This window comes from Mauremys mutica, chromosome 13 (assembly GCF_020497125.1).
Source record: "Mauremys mutica isolate MM-2020 ecotype Southern chromosome 13, ASM2049712v1, whole genome shotgun sequence".
Taxonomy (NCBI): Eukaryota; Metazoa; Chordata; order Testudines; family Geoemydidae; genus Mauremys; species Mauremys mutica.
Genome location: NC_059084.1, coordinates 39,647,822 through 39,674,536, shown reverse-complemented (window position 1 = coordinate 39,674,536; position 26,715 = coordinate 39,647,822). Strand labels below are relative to the sequence as shown.

The 26,715-nt window shown below is 42.1% G+C and overlaps 1 protein-coding gene across 1 annotated transcript; it reads left to right on the top strand.

The window, feature by feature from the left end:
* The first annotated feature begins 6,898 nt into the window (after positions 1–6,898).
* Positions 6,899–26,323, top strand: LOC123348414 (vomeronasal type-2 receptor 26-like). The gene is made up of 6 exons (XM_044985935.1): positions 6,899–6,969; positions 14,425–14,716; positions 18,508–19,365; positions 22,145–22,372; positions 23,717–23,843; positions 25,404–26,323. Exons 1-6 carry the CDS (start codon positions 6,899–6,901, stop codon positions 26,321–26,323), a joined length of 2,496 nt encoding a protein of 831 aa, XP_044841870.1.
* The last annotated feature ends 392 nt before the right edge of the window (positions 26,324–26,715 follow it).

Here is a 26,715-nt window from a genome sequence, read left to right as displayed (position 1 = left end):
TATCGAAGAGACCTTGACCCCATTCCAAATAAACTACTCTGCATCAGCAAATGATGGTGTGATGGAATGCAACATTGTATTAACATCCTATATACACTATTACAATAATTGTTGTGCAAAATATGCCTTGTGAGGTGTCATTTGAAAGCTAATAACTCATCAATAATATCATGAAGAAATGTGTGTAGTAACATTATATGTAAAATTATAAACATAAGCTGAAGTCTTGATTGAAGCGTGCTTACCAAACAAATTTGGGGAGTGGAAAATCTGTTTTTCAAAGACAAAGGAGAAAGCTGACACCTTTAGCCAGGTGTCATCAAAGCTGATGGACAATCACCTACCAAGTGGCCATTCTCTCATAAGAAAAGTGGGGAGGAACAGATAGATCTGTATGTAGGCAAACAGTAAGGAACCTCGTTCACCACCAGATTATTTGACTCCAACCACACAGAGGAAATGAACTTTATCTAGGGATAACCCTCAGGAAAATGCATTTGAAAGGGTAACTGAAGTATAAAAGGCAGGGGCAAAACACCCAAAGTTATCTCTCTCTAATCATCTGTCTTCTTTTCACCTAAAAGACAAAAGAAACAGCCATTGTCCTTTGGGAGCAGATCCCCCTGAAGAACCTGGTCGGCAATGTTACTGGAAATGTGTGGTAATTGAATCATGTCTAGTTTGTTAAGTTTAGCACTAGAAAGTGCTTTATCTTTATTTTGTCTTGTAACCATTTCTACTTTTAATACCTTATACCTGTACTCACTTAAAATCTATTTCTGTATCGGTAAATACACTTCTTTTTTTTCTTCAGTTAAAACTAATCTGGTGTTGTGAATTGTTTGGGTAACTATAGTGGTATATTGATCCCCTAAGAGGGGCAATGAACCTAAAATATCTGGACTGACGAGGAGAGAACTAGACAGTACAGAACACACATGTTGGAGGAAAATCAATCTCTGGGAGTGTGTTGGGGTCACCCTGCAAGTGGTAACCCAGGTTGGTGGAAGCCAGATTGTGAGTGACATGTGGCTGGCAGACTGCATCTATACACAGACACTCACACTGTTACCTGCATGCTGGAAGGCTATTTGTGAGTGGCCCAGATGGGAGCTGCAGCAGTAAAGTACTGTGAGGTTCCTACGTTTGCAGGAGAAGGTCTGGATTGCACCCCAGAATGAGATTGGATTTTTTCTTATATGGTCATCAAAGGAACCTTCTGAACTTTTTTTCCTAAAAAGTGTGGTGCAGGATCCAAAACCAGACCCTTATGCCACAACATAATGACAGTTACATTATTAATGACTAACACCCATCCTCGGAAGGAAAGTTGAGACAAACACCAGTTGAAATTTGCATCCTCTCCTCTAGCTTTTCCATAACTCCCTCACAATTCCAACCCAAAATATAATCCAGTCCCAGCATAAAGCCAGTTTGGCTCCACAAAATCCACCTGGGAAAGTTGGAGGGCAGAAAAGCACCCAAGCTCACAGCAGGAGTGTGTCACTCTTCCCTCAGTTTATGAGAACCAAGGAAGCCTGCTCGAAAGAGTACTGACATTCAATCAAAACCTGGATTTTGCAATCATGAACAATAAACACAGTCACCTCGCCAGCATATATGCAGCCCGAGGTCCAGTGTACTTCAGCAGCAGCAGACATGGGAACTGCAAGTTGTGGACTACAAACTGGGGCATGTTGGGAGAATTTCCTGGTCCCTGCCAGGGAATACCCTCTGCCCTCCCCCGCATCCTCCACCAGCAGGAGATCTCAGCACTGACTGCGCTGGGAGCACACAGCAGTCAAGCGGACAGGAGGCTGCTGAACTGTAATCCTGTTCAGTGCTTCTTTACAGAATAAAGCCTTGTTCCTGGTGATTTGTCTGAGTGGGTCTGGTGTGAGGTGAACACACACTGACCCACAATGCAGGTCCAGTTTCCCAAAGTTGTGTAAAAAGTCACAAGGCCAACTTTCCCTGTCTTGAACAACCTTATATTGGGCCAGTGAACAGGAGTGGGGCTGCATATGCAAAGACTTTCATGGGAGCACCAGCTGGTACAGAAAGGTGGTTTCACAACCTGCATAACAGCAATTTTCAATATCACCTGATTTCAACTGGTGTTTGGGGCCTAGATGTCTTTGAAATACCCACTAGTGCCTATATACCTTTACAAGCCTTGTCCCAGCTAGATTTTCAAAGCTATTTAGGCTTCCAAAGTTGCAGGTAGATGTCCTGAGGGATTCACAAAAGCCTTTAATCATGTTAGACACCTAACTCCTATTGATTTCCATGGGAGTTAAGCACACAATTACCTTTAAAAATCTGGTCATTAGATACCTTAAAAACATTTTACCCTGTATCTCACATACACAGCTCTAAGGTGCAGTTCTTCCCTTATATGTTTGAGATGGTGCAGCTTACTTCCCGTTATGGGTGTGACCCTTCTGCCAAGTGGAGTCAACAGCAACAAGGGCCGGGTTCATTATCTAGGGGGTTCCTCCTAACAATACAGAACAGAAGCAATACAGAAGCAATTTGTAACCCAAAACTAGCCAAAAGTGATCATTTTGGCAAAGCAGGTCCATCATGCTATGCACCTAGGCAGAGTAGGTGTGTCTATGCAAACATGGACTTCTCTCCCCCAACGTGTCACTAGATGTCAGGGAAAAGCTTATTCAGACCTTGCTTACACCGGGTCTGTATCTGTGTCTAAGGAAATGATGAATAGATTAGGTGCCAGTAGATCATATCAAATATATGAAGCATAATTCCTTTGTTTTGTATGAACAATAAAATTCACTGTTATGGCTTCCTCTGTGCAGCTCTTTGTCTCCAGCAAGTGGCGGGGGCGGGGTCAGATTTTAGCATTTGCTATTATTTTACAGCGGGGGAAAAATGACGCCGAGTGGGACCATGTGTTAAATCCTCAGAATCCACAGCAAATTGAGGTCCTTCTCCCACTTGGCTGGCTAAACGAAAAGAAATCCTGACATTAAACCCACAACTAATACGAAAACTAAACAAACACAAAAATCCCCCAAATCCCATTTTCCCAATAGAAAGCAACACAGAGAGATCAGCAAAACACAAACATTCTCAACCTCCTTTCCAAACACTCCCACAACCCGCAGAGAGAGAGAAGTTTTGAGAAACATATTTTTAGAAAATTGTGAAAGAAACTTTGAAATAATGGTCCATTTTTAATCCTTCAAAATGAAAATGACTTCACATTTTTGAAATTTATTGCAAAACTATTTTTTTTCATTTCAAGACCCTTTTCTACTTTTATTTTTCATTCAACTCTGTTCAGGAGAACGCCCACAGCTCATGGAGGCAGGTACAGCATGAGGCTAGAGCATGCAAGAGTTGTCAGAAGTTTAATGCAGTCCCAATACATAACTGTGTGAGTTGGCCAAACTTCACAGACAGAAAAGAACATGAGGCAAATTCTCTAGAATGTTCCTCAGGAACTAGCCCTTCTGTAAGTTTTTAATTCTCCCACAAGCAGTACAGACTGTAGCTTCTAAGTAAAGCTGCAATCTTCTTTGGAGATCAGTTGAAGGTCGATGTCCTAAGGGATTCAAAAGAGCCCTTCAGCAGGTTAGACACCTGACTTCTATTGATTTCAATGAGGTTAGGAACCTAAATACCTTTAAGAATTTGGCCCCTACAGCTTTCAACATTTTACCCAGTGTTTCAGAAACATGCCTTCAAGGTACAATACCTCCCTTAGACACTTGCCAGCTTGCATCCCTCTGTCACGGGAGTGCTCAATATCAGTATATATTGAAATGGGGAATAGATTGGGTCCCTAGAGATGGTGTCAAGTATATGAAGCATATGTCCTTGGTTTTGTAGAATCACTAAAATCCACGGTTGTGGCTTCCTCTGTCCAGCTCTTTGTCTGTGCTCAAAAATTGGAAGGGGTCCAATTTTGGCATCTGCCATTATTTGACAGGTGGGGAAAATGAGGCTGAGGGGATGAGGCTTAAGTAACACACCAAAGCTCCCCCTGTGTAGTGAGGGTTTGGCAAAGACAGGACTAGAATGTTGGTCTCCAGGCTGCCAGGACGGTGCTTTCACCAGGAGACCAGCCTGGTTATGCAGAGTCCATTACACATTCTAGAGGCAGTGAGGAAAGGCTTTACCTGGGAGAACTGCCAGTCTTTCCCCACTACCAGAGTACTTCACTGTGGAGGAGAAATGTTCTGACAGAAACTTGCTGCCAGAGACTTACTCTGCAGTGTGGAAAGACTCCATCAGTGGGAAGGCTGCAGGAGAATGCTCAGGCAAATCCCTGCTGCTGTAGCCTTTCCCCACTGCAGCAAAAGGCTCCTGCGGCAGGTAGGCAGTGAGACACTACACTGCTAACAATAACAGTGTGGACGGGGGAGATGCTACTTAGGTTAGTAGAGAGCCATGTGGGTACATGCCCACAGAGTTCAGTCATGACTTTACTCTACTTGCCTAAGCAGTGGCTGACCATCTACATAGCTATTATTATCCATGCTAGGGGATAAGTTGTGCATATACCATACACATTGTCAAAAGAAGTGTGCAGTGTCAACGTGCTTTAAGACTTCACGTGAAACCTGCTGCTTCCCACTAATTTAAAACAGGAGTGGTAAATGGGAATTTTTTAGTGAGTGGTACCAGCACCCACACTGGAACATATGGTGTAGATTCACACCCTTGCTTGCCACACACTGACACTTCATCTAGACAAGGCCGTTGACAGTCATTGCAATAGGATAACATGTTACAATGATGTGCTTGAACATTCAAGATTGTGTAGCATCTCACAGTGAATTCAGCATTTTAACTGCTTGCCTCCAATGTTCTCTTATGTCTTGGCAGATGGACTTCAAGTCCAGTAAAAAAAACAGAAAACCAAACCAGCGTGCAGGAGTTCATCTTACTGGGCTTTCCCGGGACTTGATAATTCCAGATGTCCCTTGTGCTCTTTTCTGAGGTGTACATCCTAACGATCCTAGGGAATGTGTCCATCATAGCTTTAGTGTGGACCCACAAACAGTTACACACCCGATGAACTTCTTTCTCTGCAATTTCTCCTTCCTGGAGATCTGGTACACCACAGCATGTGTCCTCAAGGCCATTGGTGTCATGCTGGGCACAAGCCAAACTATCTCTTTTACAGTTTGCCTCCTGACATTTTTTTTTCTCTCCATGGGTTCTACAGAATGTTTTTTCCTAGCTGTCGTGGCCTATGACCGCTATCTGGCCATATGCCACCCATTGCGCTACAGCTACTTCATGAACAGCACCTTCTGTGCTCAGCTGGCCCTTGCCTCTTGGCTGTTTAGGTTTCTGGATATCTCTGTTGTGGCATCCCTAATATCCAGGTTGTATTTCTGTGGCCCTAACATCATCAATCATTTTGTTTATGACATAGATTCATGGGATAGTGCTCTCCTGCACAGACACACACCTCGTAGAACTGGCAGCATTCATCATCTCAATTGTTGTTGTTGTCTCATGTGCAATAACCCTGGTCTCCTACATTTACATCATTTACACCATCTTGAGAATCTCATCATCTCAAGGCCAGCAAAAGGCCTTTTCCACTTGCTCAGCCCATCTAACTGTCATGACTACCTGGTACGGCTCCATCACTTTTCTGTATGTCAAGCCTTCTGCACAGAAGTCATTGAATGTGAATAAAACAATCAACATCTTTAGCACTGTTGACTAACAGACGTATTGGAGCATGAGCTTTCGTGGGTGAATACCCACTTCATCGAATGCATGTAGTAGAAATTTCCAGGGGTAGGTATATATATGCAAGCAAGAAGCAGGCTAGAGTTAACGAAGTTAGTGCAATCAGGGAGGATGAGGCCCTCTTCTAGCAATTGAGGTGTGAAAACCAAGGGAGGAGAAGCTGGTTTTGTAGTTGGCAAGCCATTCACAGTCTTTGTTTAATCCTGAGCTGATGGTGTCAAATTTGCAGATGAACTGAAGCTCAGCAGTTTCTCTTTGAAGTCTTGTCCTGAAGTTTTTTTCGCTGCAGGATGGCTACCTTTAGATCTGCTATTGTGTGTCTAGGGAGATTGAAGTGTACTCCTGCAGGTTTTTGTATATTGCAATTCCTAATATCTGATTTGTGTCCATTTATCCTTTTCCATAGAGACTGTCCAGTTTGGCCAATGCACATAGCAGAGGGGCATTGCTGGCATATGATGGCATATATTACATTGGTGGACGTGCAGGTGAATGAACCGGTGATGGTGTGGCTGATCTGGTTAGGTCCTGTGATGGTGTCGCTGGTGTAGATATGTGGGCAGAGTTGGCATTGAGGTTTGTTGCATGAATTGGTTCCTGAGTTAGAGTTACTATGGTGCGGTGTGCGGTTACTGGTGAGAATATGCTTCAGGTTGGCAGGTTGTCTGTGGGCGAGGACTGGCCTGCCACCCAAGGCCTGTGAAAGTGTGGGATCATTGTCCAGGATGGGTTGTAGATCCCTGATGATGTGTTGGAGGGGTTTTAGCTGGGGACTGTATGTGGTGGCCAGTGGAGTCCTGTTGGTTTCTTTCTTGGGTTTGTCTTGCAGTAAGAGGCTTCTGGGTATACATCTGGCTCTGTTGATCTGTTTCCTTATTTCCGCATGAGTACTTGAGTTGGGTACTTGTTGCCAGGTGCCACTGGTCCTTACAGATCCCCAGGCACTAGATAACACAAAAGTTGGGGGAGTGGTAAATAATGACGCGAACAGATCACTGATCCAGAGAGATCTGGATTTCTTGGTAAACTGGTCAGAAGCAAACAATATGCATTTTAATGCGGGATACACATAAATGTAGGACCAAAGAATGTAGGCCATATTGACAAGGCAGGAAACTCCATTCTGGGAAGCAGTGACTCTGGAACAGATTTGGCGGTGATGGTGGATAATCAGCTGAGCATGAGCTCCCAGTGTGATAGTGTGGGTCAAAGGCCTAATGGGAACCTTGGGTACATAAACAGGAGAATCTCAGGTAGGAATACAAAGATTATTGTACTTATTACTGGGGTGACCACTTCTGGAGTCCACAATTGAAGAAGGAGGTTGATAAATTGATCAGAGAAGAGCCACGAGAATAATTAAATGACAAGAAAACCTGCCCTATAGTGATAGATTTAAGGAGCTCAGTCTCAAGAACCAAAGGAAGAGAAGGTTAAGGGGTGACTTGATTACAGTATAGTATACATAACTACAAGGGGGAACAAATATTTGATAATGGGCTCTTCAGTCTAGTAGGGAAAGGTCTAACACGATTGAATGGCTGGAAGTTTCCAGATTGGAAATAAGGTGTAATTTTTTAATGGTGAGGGTAATTAACCAGTGGAACAATTTACCATGGGTCATGTTGGATTCTCTGTCACTGGCAATTTTTAAATGAAGAATGGATGTTTTTCTGAAAGATCTGCTCTAGGAAGTATTTTGAGGCCTGTGTTATACAGAAAGTCCAACTAGATTATCACAATGGTCCCTTCTGGGCTTGGATTCTATGAAACCATTGTACCTGAGAGGTGCAGAGCTGTTATACATGGTTAAAACCCACAGACAGCAGTGGGAGTAGTATTTTTATAGAGGTTTGGGAAGATTTGGCACAGAATTGTGATCTCTTGATAAGCAGTATTTTTCTGAGCAGGATGAGGCCCTAAATGCATAAAAAATAAGGCTGGGATTTCAGGGGATCCTAAGGGAGACAGTGCCCAGCACCCATTGAATTCAATGGGAGTTGGGGATAGAATTTCCAGAAATGATTAGGGCCAGATTTTTAAAGGTATTTAGGTGCCTAGTGGGATTTTCAAAAGCACCAGGGCACCTAAAACTCATGGATTTAAATGGATTTTAGTCACCTAGATACTTTTCAAAATCCCACTAGGCATTACAGATTTGATACACAAAGGGACTTAGGCACCTCAATCCCAGAGCCAGGCACCACTGGGATCCACAGAAAGCCCACTCTGCTGTCGCTGAGCCCTGTAGGTGCCTACCTTTGTTTGAAACCTAGATTTTTGCAGTAACTGTTCCCTGTATGTCTATGTTTCCATCTGAACACATTCCCACCATTGCTCTGGGGAAGACAGGTGTTCCTGTCTTCATGCTCAGAGTTCTCCTCCCAGATCAGGACCCAAACACTAACAGAGAAGTTGGGGAGGGGCACCTTTGTATCTGTTAGCCCAGCAGGTAAGGTGCTCACCGGGGATGTAGAAGATCACCCAGTTCAAGCAGCTCCTCCCTCTGAACGGGAGAAAGGGTTTGTGCAGGGACCTTCTACTTCTCCAGTGAGTACCCTCACCACTGCCCTATGGGATATGTTGATTGGTGGTACAGGGTGAGGGGGTTCTTCAGTCTCTCCTGTTGAAGCTGTTCCACTTTGCATAAATAATTTTAAAAAGTCAAGGAGTGGGGAGAGCCTGAGAGGCTTTGTAGCCTGGTGGTTAGCACACAAAGCTTGGTGATAAGCAACCAAGAGTCCATGCCCCTTGTTCCAATGACTTTGAGAATAGTCAGTACATCATTCATTCTATGGCACTCAGTGGCAAAAGGGAAAATAAGGAGGAAAAAGGGACTGAGGAATCAAAAATATACAATTTCCAGGGGGAAAAAAACATGCATTTGTTTTACAAAAATATTTTGTGAAAAAGAAAATTTTTTCTTTTCTATTTTTCAACTCTGCAGAATGGAAACAACCTCAACATTTCATCTTTGCTCAAACCTTTTTTTTTTTGGTAACACCTCTCCCGGAAACAGATGTGTCAGTTTCATCTCGATTCCTGGTCTGCTTTACTTTCTAGTTTGGACCCATCAGCAGGATGTTCAGAACTGTTTCCTTAAGAAATAAACTGTAGGCCAGTTTTACATAGGAGTTGAGGTGCCCAAAGATGCAGATAGGACAGATCTTTAAAGCTATTTAGGTGCTTAGTGAGATTTTTAAAGCCATTGAAGCAGGTTAGAGGCTAACTCCCATTCCTTTCACTTGGGCACTTTTGAAAATCCCACTGGGCACATGTCTACTCTGTTAGGTACCTAAATATCTTGCGAATGTCTCTCTTGTAACAGCAGCAAAGAATCCTGTGGCACCTTATAGACTAACAGACGTTTTGCAGCATGAGCTTTCGTGGGTGAATACCCACTTCTTCGGATGCAAGTGGTGGAAATTTCCAGGGTCAGGTTTATATATGCAAGCAAGAAGCAAGCTAGAGATAACGAGGTTAGTTCAATCAGGGAGGATGAGGCCCTGTTCTAGCAGTTGAGTGAAAACCAAGAGAGGAGAAACTGGTTCTGTAGTTGGCAAGCCATTCACAGTCTTTGTTTAATCCTGAGCTGATGGTGTCAAATTTGCAGATGAACTGGAGCTCTGCTCTAACCCCACAGACAGAGACCAACACCTACAAAATCTCCACCAAGCATTCTCAAAACTACAGTACCCGCACGAGGAAATAAGGAGACAGATCAACAGAGCCAGACGTGCACCCAGAAGCCTCCTACTGCAAGACAAACCCAAGAAAGAAACCAACAGGACTCCACTGGCCATCACATACAGTCCCCAGCTAAAACCCCTCCAGCGCATCATCAGGGATCTACAACCCATCCTGGAGAATGATCCCACACTTTCACAGGCCTTGGGTGGCAGGCCAGTCCTCGCCCACAGACAACCTGCCAACCTGAAGCATATTCTCACCAGTAACTGCACACCGCACCATAGTAACTCTAGCTCAGGAACCAATCCATGCAACAAACCTCGATGCCAACTCTGCCCACATATCTACACCAGCGACACCATCACAGGACCTAACCAGATCAGCCACACCATCACCGGTTCATTCACCTGCACGTCCACCAATGTAATATATGCCATCATATGCCAGCAATGCCCCTCTGCTATGTACATCGGCCAAACTGGACAGTCTCTAAGGAAAAGGATAAATGGACACAAATCAGATATTAGGAATGGCAATATACAAAAACCTGTAGGAGAACACTTCAACCTCCCTGGCCACACAATAGCAGATAATAAGGTGGCCATCCTGCAGCAAAAAAACTTCAGGACCAGACTTCAAAGAGAAACTGCTGAGCTCCAGTTCATCTGCAAATTTGACACCATCAGCTCAGGATTAAACAAAGACTGTGAATGGCTTGCCAACTACAGAACCAGTTTCTCCTCTCTTGGTTTTCACTCAACTGCTAGAACAGGGCCTCATCCTCCCTGATTGAACTAACCTCGTTATCTCTAGCTTGCTTCTTGCTTGCATATATAAACCTGCCCCTGGAAATTTCCACCACTTGCATCCGAAGAAGTGGGTATTCACTCACGAAAGCTCATGCTGCAAAACGTCTGTTAGTCTATAAGGTGCCACAGGATTCTTTGCTGCTTTTACAGATCCAGACTAACACGGCTACCCCTCTATCTCTTGTAACAGACCGGCTAAGTGCATGTGTCCTACTGGTGGAATCAGAACTGCCCGTCCTTGTGCCACAGGCCCCACAAGCTGATGGAAACCCCCTGTTAGGCCCAGTGGCCAGGCCCGGGCTGTTGGAAAAGGGGGCTGTGGGCTCTCTCCCTGCTGGGAAGCTCTGAGGTACAGCACAGTGATATGTGAGGAGCCCGAGGTGGCCAGAGCAATGATCCTCTCTGAATAGACACAAAAGGCTCCTGTCACAAGGAGTCAACGGCTCCTGGCTCTTCTGTCAGTATTTCCTCACTATGGGTCAGCCAGGTCTCACCAGTCCTCCCTCTGTGGGCTGGAGAGCAGTGTGTCTGAGGTCTCACCAGCATGTTTTCTCCAGCTGAGCTACTGTGTGCTGGGAGACGCAGACCTGTGGGGAGGTGATTATCCACCCTGTAATTAGCAAATTACTATGATTGATTCCCCTCCTTGCCCAGGCCTGGTGGAGTCCAGAGACCACAGAGAAAAATCAATAACACAAACTCCAGAGTGTAATGCAAGAGCTGGGAATGCCTTGCACCCATCGCTGAAGACCCTTATAAGTACACCCCTGGGCCATGCAATGTTCAGGTCTGGGCTAGGGTCAGGCAGGGCTCTGTTACTGTCATAGCCTCATGTTGATGCTTTAATGTTTCCCCTTAGATTTAACACCTAGGCTGGAATCTGTGGGCCTCCAGATTTAGCTAAGTACGGTGCTTACAGTGTGTGTTTGCTTCTAACAAGGCTCATGCTGCAGCTAGCATTGTAAGGGGAGGGTGCTGAGAAGTCAGCTTTTAGCTTTAACTTGGCCTGATATTTTTGTAAGTCTCACAATGGTTTTTTGCCTCTTGTTGCTGCTGTTTCTGCCTCGGGCCATCTGCAAGATCCAAATTGCCATGTGCTTCATGAAGAAACCCTTCCCGACTCACTCAGACTATTATAGGCAGGGAGACCACATTGTTGGTGGGATCCTCTCTCAGGTTATTTCAATGCTTGACCTGGAATCCTTCCAGCAGCCTCCCCATCCTTGGTACATTAAGTACTTCATGTAAGTATTGCTTTATTGTTCAATGTGGCAAAAGGGGTGAGATCCCATGCACTGAGTGTTACACAATAAGTAGGTTCATATTACAAATCAAAACTGTTGTGACTGAGAGCGGGTTGTCTCTGGTCTCTTTAAAGTCTATTGAATATCAATATTCTGAAGTCTGCAGAATTGGGTAACTTGCATCCAGTCAGTTTAAAAGAACTGGACAAGGAGTTTTGAATTTTACTAAACAAATTGTGTTTTACTGGGGAGGTCCCAGAGGAATGGGGGAAACAAAACCAAATGAATGCACCAATATTTAAAAGAGGGACGCCCAGGTTTTTAGTCTGAGACTGATGCTGGCCAAAATGATAGAAATTCTGATATGGGATGCTACCAATAAAGGACTAAATGATGGCAGTATAAATGGTGCAAACCAGTGTGTTTTTATGGAAAATAGGTTTTGTCAGACAAACTTGATATAACTTTTATGAGCTTATAGATTTAGCTGGCAAAGGTAACTGTGTTGACATAAAAGAGACCAGGCAGGTGAGGTATTATCCTTTATTGGACGAACTTCTGTTAATAAAAGAGGTAAGCTTTTGAGCTCCACAGAACTTCAGATCAAAGAAAGGTAATCAGTCTCACAGCTAAATACAAGGTGCAACAGACTGTCAAGCATCAGGAGTTAACACATGTTGCAAAAAAGCCTTCAAAATGCACATGGCAATTAATACCTCTGCTATCGTAGGACAAAGAAGAATTAGTGGGTTACATATTGCTGTAATAAGACAGAAAACCAATGTCTCTACTGAGTCCATGATTCTTGGTGTCTGGCAGAGTGATGAATTTAAGAATTGGCATAATATACGCAACATTCTGATTTAAGAATGCATTTTACAAAATCAATGTAGTCCATATGAAATGGATTAAAAACTGGCTGACTGACAGATTTCAAAAAATAATTGCAAATGGAGAATCAGCATCAAATGGGGGAATTTCTAGTGGGGTACCACGTGAATACCTTTATCAGTGAACTACAAGAAAGTGTCAGATTCATTGCTGGTAAAGTTTGCAGATGACACAACAATTGACAGATAGATAGTGATAAAAGGACGGGCTGGGTCTACTGAGAGATCTGGGTCTCATGGTAAACTGGGCTCACTTGAACAATAGCTACATGCAAAGTCATGGATCTAGAAAAAAAATATAGGTCACACTTTTAGGATAGAGGCTTTATTTTGGAAATCAGTGACTAAGATAGGGAAATAAAGGCCTTGGTGGATAGGTAACTCAACAGGAACTCCCACTGCAATGCAATGGCTATGAGAGTCAATGCGATCCTTGGATGCATAAGCATGTGCATACTAAATAGAAGTGTGTGCAGTCTTCTTATACAGCATTAGTGAGGCCATTATTTTCCAGTTCAGCTCTTCACGTTTTTGAACGGATGTTGAAAAATTGGACAGGATTCCAAAAGTTGGATCTGAAGTCTGGAAAGCCTCCCGTAAAGCTCAATCTATTTAATTTCTGCAAGGGAAGGCTAAGAAGTGACTTAATCAGTGTCTGTAATTATAAGAGATTTCTGATCACATTCAGCTCTTTAATTCATCAGGGAAATGTGTAACAGAATCCAGGGGCTGGAAGCTGAAGATAGATGAATTCAAGCTTGAGATAAGAAGTGTATTTTTTCACAGTGAGGGTAATTAACCATTGCAGCTGATTTTTCCAGCTTTAAATAAAGATTGGCTGCATCTTCCTAAAAGACAGAGCTATATCTCAACCCAAAGAAGTGGGCTTGATTTGGGAATCACTGGGCAAATTTCTGTGTTATGCAGGAGATCAGAGGGGCTGATCATAATGAACCCTTCTGGCCTTAGCCTGGATGAGTTTATGAAATGTCAGGCAGTTCTGGATGGGCTCTGAAACCTAACTCTGTGATGAAGCCTTCCTGAGAATACCTTTGCAATATGACTGGGGAGGGATGGGTCTATCTGGGAGATGTTCGTGAGCCTGCTAAAGACTTTGTGGCAGCCTGCATGTAGCAAGACGACTCAGGCAGTGTGATCAGTGTCAGTCCTTTAACAGTTACATTCAAAACTGAGCTGGGTGCGCCTTTAAATGTGTAAGCAAACCCAGAAAGCAACAGCTTGGTGCTGCCCTTTGGTTAGCCTGGGAAGCTCCTCTCCTGTCCCAGCTCCACCCCTGCATGAAGCAGGCCAGCCTTTCTAAGCTACCTGCTGTCTCCCGATTGGTTAGTGTCCCTTCCCAATCCTTCTAAGCCACTGGAGGACTAAATCTTATACATATCCAGTCCTGAGTGGGTTTTCCCTAGGCAGAGGGTATCAGGGTGCAAATAACCCCAGCAGGGGGAAGACCCAAATCACTTGTATCATGAGTCAGCCCTCACAAAATCCTGAGATTTGCTGAGAAATCATTAAACTAGCTATAATTGGGGAGTTGTTTTCTGGTTTCTTGGCCTTTTGTTTACACTTAGGATATGTTCTAAAGCTTTTCTCTGTGACCATGAGGGCTACACAATTTGGGCCACATTTTTAAAGGTATTTAGGTGTCTCAGGAATTTTCAAAAGCATCTAAGCTCCTATCTCGCCCAGTGGAAGCTGGATGCTTTTGAAAATTCCACTAGGTAACTAAATACCTTTAAAATCTAACCTTTACTAAGAAAGAAAGAAAGAAAGAAAGATTGTCCCTTAATCACATGATTCCTGCAGCTGAGGCTTTAAGGAAAACACCAAATATTGCAGGGCTCCTGATAACATCTCAGAAGTTGGCAACATTGTGTGCACTAGCCACAATGATGACTCAGCCTTGATACTGGAAATAGCTCTCATTCCTAAGCAACAGGTGGGGTGTAGAGTTCTCTGTCTTTCCTGCCACCCAACAGCAACTTTCTCCGTGGCTGGAGGGTGCACAACTGACACACCATTTAAATCTCATTGCAGGCTCCTGCCTAAGAACTACCAGCATGTCCTGGCCTTAGTGTTTGCCATTAATAAGATCAACCAGGATCCCGAGCTGTTACCCAACATCACACTGGGATTCCGCATCTATGAGAGCTTTTTCAGTGCCAGGAAGACCTACGAGAGCTCTTTTACCCTGCTCTCCACCAGGAATGGAATGATCCCAAATTACAACTGTGACACCCAGGACAAGTTGTCAGCTGTCATCGGGGGGCTCGGGTCTGAAACTTCCATCCAGATGGCAACCATCTTAGGCATCTACAAGATCCCACAGGTAAGGACTGTAGAGTGTGGATGGGTTTCACAGCTCAGTCAGACAGGGGCCAAAGTCCCCATTGGTGTAACTTTACTGACCTCAGAGGAATGGTATCAGGGACAGAGATGGGGCATAGGAAAATATGTCTGTCAGGGATCTCCAAGGAGTTTAATGCCTCAGATTCTACACAGTATTTGGCAGTCCCCCTATTATTTGACAAGTTCTAGGAGTAGCTTTGCGCAAAGGCAAATCAGACAGTTCTTCAACTCCAAGTCTGGACCTCTGGGCTCCAGCATCCCTGTTTCTCTCCGTGGCTCTCCAGCAAATCCAAATGAGTTCAGACTCCTGTTAGAGACATCTATCCCTTCAGGGAGCAATGGAATCTGACCCAGATCATCCTTTTCATAAAAAAACCCAGCATGTAGTATTCTACTGGAACACAACCTTTGAGAGTCCCTGCCAGGGTTCCCTCTCCACTCTGAACTCTAGGGTACAGACGTGGGGAGCCACATGAAAGACCCCCTAAGCTTATTTCTACCAGCTTAGGTTAAAAACTCCCCAAGGCACAAATTCTCCCTTGTACTTTGGATTAGGTAACGCTGCCACCAAGTGATTAGACAAAACTCAGGGAAAGGACCACTTGGAGTTCCTACTCCCCCCCTAATATCACCCCAAGCCCTACACCATCTTTTCTGGGGACGCTTGAGAATAAACAAGATGAGCACAGACCAACCTTGGGGTTTTTTTAGGATGCTAAAAAAATCAATCAGATTCTTAAAAAAAAACCAGAACTTTATTAGAAAGAAAAAAAGTAAAAGAAACACCTCTGTAAAATTAGAATGGAAGATAATCTCACAGGGCAATCAGTTTCAAAACACAGAGGATTTCCCTCTGGGCAAAACTTTAAAGTTACAAAAAAAAAACCAGGAAAACACCTTCCTCTCAGCACAGAGAAAATCACAAGCCAAAATAAAAGTAAGCTAATGCATTCCCTTGCTAGTACTTACTAATTCTAATGGAGTTGGATTGCTTGCTTCCTTGATATGTCTTCGGCAAGCACACAGAACAGACAGACCAGAACAGAAAAACAAAGCCTCCCCCACCGAGATTTGAAAGTATCTTGTCCCCTTATTGGTCCTTTTGGTCAAGTGCCAGCCAGGTTAGCTGAGCTTCTTAACCCTTCACAGCAGGGTTTCTCAAACAGGGGTCGTTGCTTGTGTAGGGAAAGCGCCTGGTGGGCCAGGCCGGTGTGTTTACCTGCCCCGTCCACAGGTCCGGCCGATCGCAGTTCCCACTAGCCACGGTTCACACCTGCAGGCCAATGGGAGCTGCTGGAAGCGGCGGCCAGTAAGTCTCTTGGCCTGCGCTGCTTTCAGCAGCTCCCATTGGCCCAGAGCAGTGATCCGCAGCCAGTGGGAGCTGCGATTGGCTGGACCTGCAGACAGGAGGGATTTTATAGCACAGTATACAGAAAGGTTGTTAACCTTCCCTTTATATTTATGACAGTCCCAACGTCAGCATGGGAAAGCCAAGTGTGTTTGAGTTTATGTTGGCAGACACAAATTTCCATACTTTGTTGCATACCATCTTAATATGTGGCTCTCTCTTATCCTGTGTCCCCTTGCCTTGGGCAGCAGTAAAACTTAAAAAACGGGCTATTCACAGCCAGTTCATTTGTCTCCAGATCCAGCTGTGATGTGTCCATATATTCAGGCAGTTTTATTTTCCAGTAATTTAAAGTTAATGCCTAGTCATTTGGTCTTCTATTCTCTCTCAAGGATACTTCATTCATCTGTGCTGATTGCAACCAGAAGGGCATATGTCACATCCCCCCATGCCTTATTCAGGGGAGTAATTAACCCCTGTGGGCAGCAATATAATGTGGGTGGGTAAACTGAGTCATGCACATAGTTCATGAAATTATTACAAACAATCCCGCATTCTCCATAATGTCCATAATGTCCACTAGCTGTTTAGCTTCTATGAACTCCATTTTCAAGGCAGCTGCAGGACTCATGTATTTTCACTTAAGTGGTCCCATTGCTACCACTTTCCTCATGTGGCCGCGTCTCTACCCAAGGGTGAAACTGGCCCTGATGTTGAAAAAAATTCCTAAGTGAATCTTGTGGGTCAGATTGTAGGTTGTTATTGGAATGTGTATAGTTACTCAGTAGTGTTGCCTGATTCATTGATTGGTTACGGATTCTATTGACTTTTGAGAATTTCCAATTAGTAACTGATTAAATCTCTGAGGTTTGAAAGGTTCTAGTCCGAGTCAATCACAACAGAATTAAGTTCAGTGTCTGGTTGGGAACCCCGATATACACATTGACAACACTAACACTAGGGTGATCAGATAGCAAGTGTGAAAAATCGGGACAGGGTAGGGGGTAATAGGAGCCCATATTAAAAAAAGCCCCAAATATTGGGACTGTCCCTATAAGATCAGGACATCTGGTCACCCTACTTCACACAGAGGGCAAAGCAAAGCTTTAAATAGTTTTGTTACCATAATTAGTATAACCACAAATGTTCCACCCACATGAGAAAGTAGCTGCAGTGGAGAATTAAGGTGGTGTCCCACACCATACCTTATGCATACTTACTCCCTTCTCCTGGTTATCTAGTGGTGGAAGATAGGCAATATTCCACAAGGGTCCTATCCTGCCTCTGGCATGACAAGCGAGTCCGATGGTCAAGATCTCAATGTTTAAATGGTGGTCAAGCCTATTATAGTGTCTGGTGACTACCATGCATGTTCATATAAACATCTGTCCTCCTTTGTCCAATACTGATTTCTTCACCCTATTAATGGGGGGTATCCTTATCCTATAAGTTAGTGTATTAACTTATTATCATATACGTCAATTCGTTGCCAAGGCAAGTTTATAGTTATGCAGCTTCAGATGTTCCTATCCTAAAATACTGAAAAGCTGGTACAAGTTCGTATTCTTGTGGTTACCTAGTATCATTGTATACAGAAAAATCTTAAATATAATATTCCCAGTTCCCTAATAACTGAGGGTCACTGTTGGGTAATTCAAGCTTTATGCTATTTAAGCTAATGTCTTACAGGATGTAGGCCTGTATATCTTGTGGTACTGCTACATAAAAATATTTTTAAGCTAACTCTGTGGGCTACAGTATTAAAATGCAAGATGTGTTACTTTGGACTGGACCTAGAAGTTCACTGATTGCCCGAGTGTTACTCTTAGAAACATGTTTCTGGTGCAAGCACTAACATTTACAACTTAAAAAGTCACCTTTTCTGAATGTGCCCCAATTTATTGTTTCTGGGAACATTCCAGCCAGTGATCTCCTTTCCACTATATTCATGAGAAGCCAATGACGAACAAGCACAGGAAGACATGAAGCAAATTCAGATTTTTTTAATTTATTTGCAGGAAATTATTTGAAGATTCAGAAGGGCTAGCTGGAAATTTTCTGTTGAAACATTTGTTTATTTGTTTGCTTGGTTGGCTTGAGTTTTGAGACAGAAAATTGCCTTTGGGGTTAAATGAAATCTTAAAAAGCTATTGTCTGCTTTCCCTGAAAATTTTCAAGTTTTCATTGGGAACACAGAAACCTGGAAACTGAGAATATTTTGTTTTTTGGCTGAATTTTTTGTTGTTATAATTTTGGTTTTGGCTAAAAAATTCTGGTTTTGCCTGCTGAAAATTTTGGGGTTTGAGTTAGTCAAGAAAAAACTTTTTCATCTGTGTAGAAATTTTCCACATAAAGAAGAAAACATTATCTAATCAACTCTATTTTTCACTGAAATCTAAAAATCAACATATTTTCTCTTTTAGATCAGCTATGGTTCATTTCACGCCATCCTGACTGATAAATTCCAGTTCCCTTCTGTCTACCGGATGCTGCCAAATGAAGTACCTCAGTCTCTGGGACTGGTTCGGTTAATGCAGCATTTCCGATGGACCTGGGTTGGCCTAATCGCTTCGGATGATGATAATGGAGAAAAGTTTGTGCAGACTTTGAAGCCAATGCTCATTAGGAACAGCATCTGTGTTGCCTTCACAGAACGGGCCCCTCACGTCCCTTCTCCTTCCATGGTCCATGTATTTAGGGAGAAAACATCTAAGCTACATTCCAGTATCTCCCAGACAAAGGCTGAGGTGATTGTTGTCTATGGTGACACAGACTCCCTACTAGGTTTGATACTGTTTTTACATACAAACTATCAAACAGCACTGACACCGATAGGGAAGGTTTGGATCACGACAGCTCAGTGGGATTTCACTTCGTATATTGCTCTGAATAGGTGGACTTTAAAACCCTTCCACGGTGCTTTGTCCTTCGCAGTACACACAAAAGAGGTGCCAGGATTCCGAGATTTCCTCCGGACCCTCAACCCTTACCAACCCCAAGGAGATATTTTTATTCAGCGATTTTGGCACACTGTATTTAATTGTTCAATTCCCTATGCTGGCTTGACAATAAAGGGCGGGAGAAATTGCTCAGGGAAGGAGGAACTGGAAAGCCTGCCGGGTTCTGATTTTGAAATGAAAATGTCAAGCCACAGCTACAGTATCTACAATGGTGTCTATGCTGTGGCTCAAGCTCTACATGCCCTGTACTCATCCAAATCCAAAAAGGAAGTCATGGGGAAGGGACATCTGCTGGAGCTTCAGACTATCCAGCCATGGGAGGTAACAGCTCTTCTAACAGAAGCACCAATAAGAGTTTCAAAATTAATGTTCCTATTAAATTTTCTGTTTAGGGAGTGTCAAAATTGTCAGTAGGATATTTCCCAAATATATAAAAATAATAATAATAATTAATTAATTGATCACATACACTGGTGTAAATCAGGAGCAATTCTACTGAAGCCAGTGAAGGTAGGCTGAGGAGAAACTATTGTAAGTGGAAGTTGAATGAGGCTAAATAACTTATATTTTTCAGCAAATATTTATGATTATTTATTTGAAGAATGTGCTGGAGGCTTCCCAAATCCTGAGATATCATTCTGAAAGTTCTCTGTGCACCACTTCTCAAGTAAATACTTAGGTCTAAATTTTTAAAGGTATTTATGTGCATACTGGGATTTTTCAAAAGCAACTAAGTGCCTTTTACCAGCACCAATGTGCCACTGGATTTTAGGCATCTAGTTGCTTTTGAAAATCTGACTAGGTGTCTAAATACTAGGGCTGTCAAGCAATTAAAAATTAATCTCAATTAATCACACAATTTAAAAAAAATTATCACAATTAATCACACTGTTAAACAACAATAGAATACCAGTTATTTTAAATATTTTTGGATGTTTATTACATTTTAAAATCTATTAATTTTAATTACAACATAGAATAGAAAGTGTACAGTGCTCACTTTATACTTATTTCTGATTACAAATATTTGCACTGTAAAAACAAAAAAATGTATTTTTCAATGCACCTCATACAAATACTGTAGTGCAATCTCTTTATCGTGAAAGTTGAATTTACAAATGTAGAATTATGTAAAAAAAACTGCATTCAAAAGTAAAACAATGTAAAACTTTACAGCCTACAAGTCCACTCAGTCCTACTTCTCGGTCAGCCAATCACTCAGACAAACAAGATTGGTTACAATTTTCAGGAGATAATGCTGCCAGCTTCTTGTGTACAATGTCACCTGAAAGTGAGAACAGGCGTTCACATGGCACTGTTGTAGCTTGCGTTGCAAGATATTTACGTTCCAGATGCGCAAAAGATTTGTTTGTTCATTCATGCTTCAACCACCATTCCAGAGGACATGCTTCCATGCTGATGATGGGTTCTGCTTGATAATCATCCAAAGCAGTACGCACTGATGCATGTTCATTTTCATCATATGAGTCTGATGCCACCAGCAGAAGGTTGATTTTCTTTTTTGAGGTTTGGTTCAGTAGTTTCCGCATCAGAGTGTTGCTCTTTTAAGACATCTAAAAGCGTGCTCCACACATCCCTCTCAAATTTTGGACGGCACATCAGATTCTTAAACCTTGGGTCAAGTGCTGTAGCTATTTTTAGAAATTTCACATTCTTCGCGTTTTGTCAAATCTGATGTGAAAGTGTTCTTAAAATGAACATGTGCTGGGTCATCATCCGAGACTGCTATAACAGGAAATATATGCAGAATGTGGGTAAAACAGAGCAGGAGACATACAATTCTCCACCCAAGGAATACACTCACAAATTTAATTCACACATTATTTTTTTAATGAGCATCATAAGCATGGACGCGTGTCCTCTGGAATGGTGGCCAAAGCATGGAAGGGGCATATGAATGTTTAGCATATCTAGCATGTAAATACCTTGCAATGCCAACTACAAAAGTGCAATGTGAACACCTGTTCTCACTTTCAGGTGGCATTGTAAATAAGATGGAGGCAGCAGTATCTCCTGTAAACAAACTTGTTTGTCTTAGCAATTGGCAGAATAAGAAATAGGACTGAGTGGACTTGTAAGCTCTAAAGTTTTACAGTTTTGTTTTTGAGTGCAGTTATATAATAAAAAAAATCTACATTTGTAAGTTAGAATTTCACGATAAAGAGATTGCAGTTCAGTACTTGTATGAGGTGAATTGAAAAATACTATTTCTTTTGTTGGTTATTTTTACAGTGCATATATTTGTAATAAAATAATAATATTAAGTGAGCACTGTGCACTTTGTATTCTGTGTTGTAAATGAAAATCAATATTGAAAATTTAGAGAAACATCCAAAATATTTAATAAATTTAAGTTGGTTTTCTATTGTTATAAATGCGATTAATCGTGATTTTTTTTAATCAAAATTTTTTAAAATTAGTTAATCTCATGAGTTAACTGTGATTAATTGACAGCCCTACTAAATACTTTTAAAAATCTGTCCCTTAGTACAAAATAAGGGAGCTGGTCAAAAATTTTCATTTGCAACTTTTTTTTTCAACAGAAAATTGTTTTTTTACATTAACTTTTTTTAATGCAAAGTCTATGCTTTTGCCTAAAATTTCCTTTATTGTAGTGGAAAACTGAAAATTCCAAAACTAAAAATGTCAACCAAAAACTGGAGAAAAAATTAGTTTTTTGAATTTTTCAACTGAATATGTTCAGTTTTAGACAATTTCCATCTAAAAAAACCTACAACTTGGAGATTTTTAACAAAAAATCAAAATTGTCCATGGGAGAAAAATATCTCCTTTTCTGACCAGATCCACATAATAAACATGAACTCTTAAAACAAAGTGTTACTTATTTCCCTGGAGAACATAAAATGCACAGTGATCCCTTTTGAAAAATGTGGAACCTCTCAATTTTCAGTGTGTTAGCTCAGAAATAGCTTAATTTTCAAAGTCACCCTGTCCCAGAGAAAATGGAAGACATACGCTCCCAAAGGCAGGAGTTTGTAAGTTGCATTTTGATGGATTCAGTACATTGGCAGCCATTTATCGCATTTTGTAACACCTGCCAATTTCTCTTTCAATCTAGCTCCACCCTTTTTTGAAAAATGTCAGATTTAACAACAGTGCCGGGGACAAACTGTATTTTGATGAGAACGGTGAATCATCAGCTGGATACGACATTTTAAACTGGATCGTTTTCCCCAATGATTCCTTTGTCAGAGTGGAAGTGGGCCACATGGACCCGCGAGCTCCTGTAGGCCAAGAGTTCACCATTAATGAGAGGGCCATCGTTTGGAACAGCAGATTCAATCAGGTGGGGAATCATTGCAGGTTCCAGTGTCACAGGGGAACTGGAAAGTGTTACAGTCCTGGCCCTTGGAGATCTCTCCTGCCTGGCAGGATGAATCCCATTGGGTAGCACTGAGTTCCTGTAACAGAGATGTGCCCCTGCCCCCATGCAGGAGAAATTTAAAGAGCCAAGAATATAATGTGATACTTGCTACCTTCTTCTATATAAGGTCAGAATTCTCTGATTACACTCAGAATGAGTGGAAGGGTTTTCGGAAGTAGGGGTGGTAAATATATTTCTGGAAGAAGTAGATTGTTTGTTAGTTTGTTTGTTCATTCGTTCATTTATTTATTTATTAGAAAAAATGGGTTTTTAATAAAACAAAAACCTTCATGGATAGCATCTGCTTTCCAAACCACCAATAATGTTCAGAGGAAAACTGCTAAATTTTAAGTTTTCAGTTTTCCAAAAATTTTTAGTTTTCCGGTTTGAGGTTTGTCTGCAAAAAGTTGAAAATTTTCATTAAAAATTTTGACATAAATCAAAATTTTCTGTGAAATCATCCCCTGAGAGAAAAAATATATTTTCTAGCCAGTTTTATTCAAAATATAGGATAGTAGGCTAGGGAATTTGGCCACTCAACTCCCACTGAAATTAATGAAAATTGTGTATCCAGATCCCTTGTATGGCTTTGAAAATCTCAGCCATAGCATTAAGGTGCCTGATAAAATGGAAAGATATATTTCTTCACTTCTTTTTTAAATTAATAGGGCTTTATCATGCTCATATACACAAGGATTTTCAGAATCTTGCAATAGTGAGTCCAAATTCACTAGCATAAAAACTAATTTGGGAACATCATGGTTGCATTAAATTATTGTTTCCAATCTTTGGTCTCTAATTTTGGGCCTTATTTTCTTCCTCATCCACATCAGATGCTCTTATTCATACAAGTGGCATCATGGAAGTCTGCAACCCTTAGCCATTGCCAAAAGCAATAATTCCGAGAGGTCATATGTGCCAGTAGCTAGTGGTTCTGATGGGAAGTTAGAAAGGTTGGGCTATGTTCCCATCTCTGGAAGGAAGTGGATCTGATTCTGGTAAAACTGGGGAAGGTCCAGGAGTGAAAATCAGGCCAGCTCTCTTTTTCGTCCTAGACCTCAGTTTCACTCTGTATAACTTGGAGATAATGATTTTCCCCATCATCTGTGCAGTGCTCTGAGATCTTTACATGAAGGGTGATCAGTGCAATGACTATATCAGGTCACCAAACCAGTCAATTTTCAGAGCTGCTGGGCAGTGATACAAAAACCCTACAATGATTGTATGTCCTACTGTTGTTAACCCACTCCTATTATTTCTGTTCAGACAGTGCCACGGTCTGTGTGCACTGAGAGCTGTCATCCTGGATACTTTAGGACAGTGCGGGAAGGGGAGCCACTTTGCTGCTATAACTGTGCTCCATGTCCAGAAGGGACCATTTCATACCAGACAGGTAAGTGTCTCCAGAGGAATTGGTGGTGTTTTGAGGACTGTGTTGGAATTGCAAGTTATCACTTTATGAGTGTGGGGGAGGGGGGGTTAGTTGGGTGGGGGGGGTGGGAATCAGTTCTGGTCCTACTCTAGCAGGCTAAAGGGCTTTGTAAGGAAGTGTGTGATCTGAGTCATTCTCCTAGGAGCTGGTCTTCAGTAAGGGGGCAGGAATTGTTCCTCTCTGCTTTAGGGAGCAGCCTGCTTTGTCTCTGCCTGGTTTGGGTGCTTGTGTGTTAAAGTTCTGGATTTTAAGAAATAAAGTCATGTGACATTGCAACGTTCTTGAAAGAGTATTTTAGATGTTTATCTATCTTCTATGTGTGTATGATGTCAACATAGAATTATCACCCCTTAAAAGGGAAAGTCTTGGGGAATTATGTACAAAAATAGATGTAAATAGAGCTGATTAAAATATCTGGATTTCTCTCCTGTGGAAAATACCAGTATTTAGACATTTTTTTTCATCCCAAATTGGGAAAAAAGAGTTGAAATAAAAAAATTGAAAAATTTAATTAAAAAAAGTCAAAATGACGTGAAATGAAATGTTTCATTTTGCATTGAGTCCATATCAATCTCTCCATGCTCTTGGAACAACATAGGAGTTATAGTTTAGATGACTCATGTCCCCATTCTACCCCAGGAGCCAGGCTCCCTGGCTGGACTATATTTCCCATGATGCACCAAACTCAGCCACCATAGAAGTCACATGTCCACGTTGCATCATGGGAAATGTAGCCCAGTCTGGGAACCAGAAAACTTCTGGTAAATTGAAAATGTAGACAAAATTAACATTTTCCCATGGGATGTTTCCATTTTGTGGAAATCAGATTTTCCATTCAAAAAGATTTGAATGGAAAATGTATGACTAGCTCTACCTGGTAAAAATGTTGCTATGACTCTGGTCATTCACCTTCAGTATTTGCCAAAATATGAATTTATTGGAGGAAGGATCATGGAAACAGCAAATTTTAAATAAATATTTTAGAATATCTGCTAAAAGGGAATTTTGAATAGACAGTCCTCAATATTCACAGCACAAATGTGATTCTAAGACTTCCATTCATCTCGTCAACAAATAGAAACAACATGGTGCAACCTGCGGTGTTGATAAATCAAAACAGACTCGATTTCTGATAATTTGAATGTATATATGCTGCAGTTTGAATGTATAAATGTAACATCAGATGTAAATAATTTTCTTCAATGTGTTTAATCTTTGCTGTAAGAGCTGACTGGATGAAATGTATCCCTAGAATAATTGCATTGATTTAAGTGGAGTTACAATCTATCTATCTATCTATCTATCTATCTATCTATCTATCTATCTATCTATCTATCTATCTATCTATCTATCTATCTATCGCTGGAGTATCTGAGCCCCTAAATTTCCTTCTCTGTCTCTGATGTCATTCCCTCTTGATCACCTGATATGTGGGGAATGGCTCATTTCATCTGAATGGGCACTGGCTAAACTGGCTTGTGATATGTTTGAGATAAGGAGACATCATCTTCTTTCTTTCAGATGCGGATCATTGTAATAGGTGCCCAGAAGATCAGTATCCAAACAAGGACCAAGATAAATGCATCCCCAAGATTATGGATTTCCTTTCCTATGAAGAACCTTTGGGATTTGTTTTGGCTTCTGTTGCTCTTTTATTTTTTCTTCTCACAGCGCTGGTGCTAGGAATGTTTATTAAGCACCAGGACACTCCCATAGTGAGGGCCAATAACCGGGAGCTCAGCTATGTTCTTCTCTTCTCCCTCCTGCTCTGCTTCCTCTGCAGCTTGGTATTCATTGGCCAGCCTGGCCGGGTGACCTGCCTTCTCCGACAAACGGCTTTTGGTGTCATCTTCTCTGTCTCTGTTTCCTCTGTACTGGCAAAAACCATCACTGTAGTCCTGGCCGTCAAGGCCACGAAGCCAGGAGCCAGCATGAGGAAGTGGCTTGGGAGAAGACTGTCCGGCTCCATCGTCATTTCCTGTTCCCTTATCCAAGTTGGGATCTGCGCTGTCTGGCTGGGAACTGCTCCCCCGTTCCCAGACCTGGACATGAAATCAGAGGCTGGACACATCTTAGTGCAATGTAATGAGGGGTCAAACATCGCCTTCTACTGTGTCCTGGGCTACATGGGCTTCCTGGCCATTGTCAGCTTCACGGTTGCTTTCCTAGCCCGGAAGCTGCCTGATACTTTCAATGAGGCCAAGTTCATCACCTTCAGCATGTTAGTGTTTTGCAGCATGTGGGTCTCCTTCATCTCCACTTACCTGAGCACCAAGGGGAAATACATGGTGGCTGTGGAGATCTTCTCTATCTTGGCCTCTAGCGCTGGGCTACTTGGCTGCATCTTCATCCCCAAGTGCTACATCATTGTGCTGAGGCCTGACCTGAACACTAGGGAGCAGCTAGTTAGGAAATCCAAATCTGGGACTCAAGAATTATGAAATTTTGCCCTTTTGATGATATCTCTCCATTTAACTTACTGATTTTGTCCTGGGGCGAATCTGGCTCTGTCTATTACAGATTCCCCAGCCAGCCCCCAAATGCTAAAATGTAATTGGAATGCAAAAATAGTCATTGATTTGTGGGTGTTTCTAAGTGACATGTTCTGCTCTGGGTTTTCAGTGAAATAACTCATAGATTCTAAGGAGAGGGGGCCATCCATTTTGATAATCTAGTCTAATCTCATGCAGAACACGGGGCAGGGAACCCCTTCCAAATCATTTAAACTAGAGCAGATCTTCAAAAAGAATTCCAGTCTTGTGTAATTACTGGGGTGACTCTGTTCCACAAACCCTAAGCTTAATAGTCCAGACAAGGGGTCGGCAACCTTTCA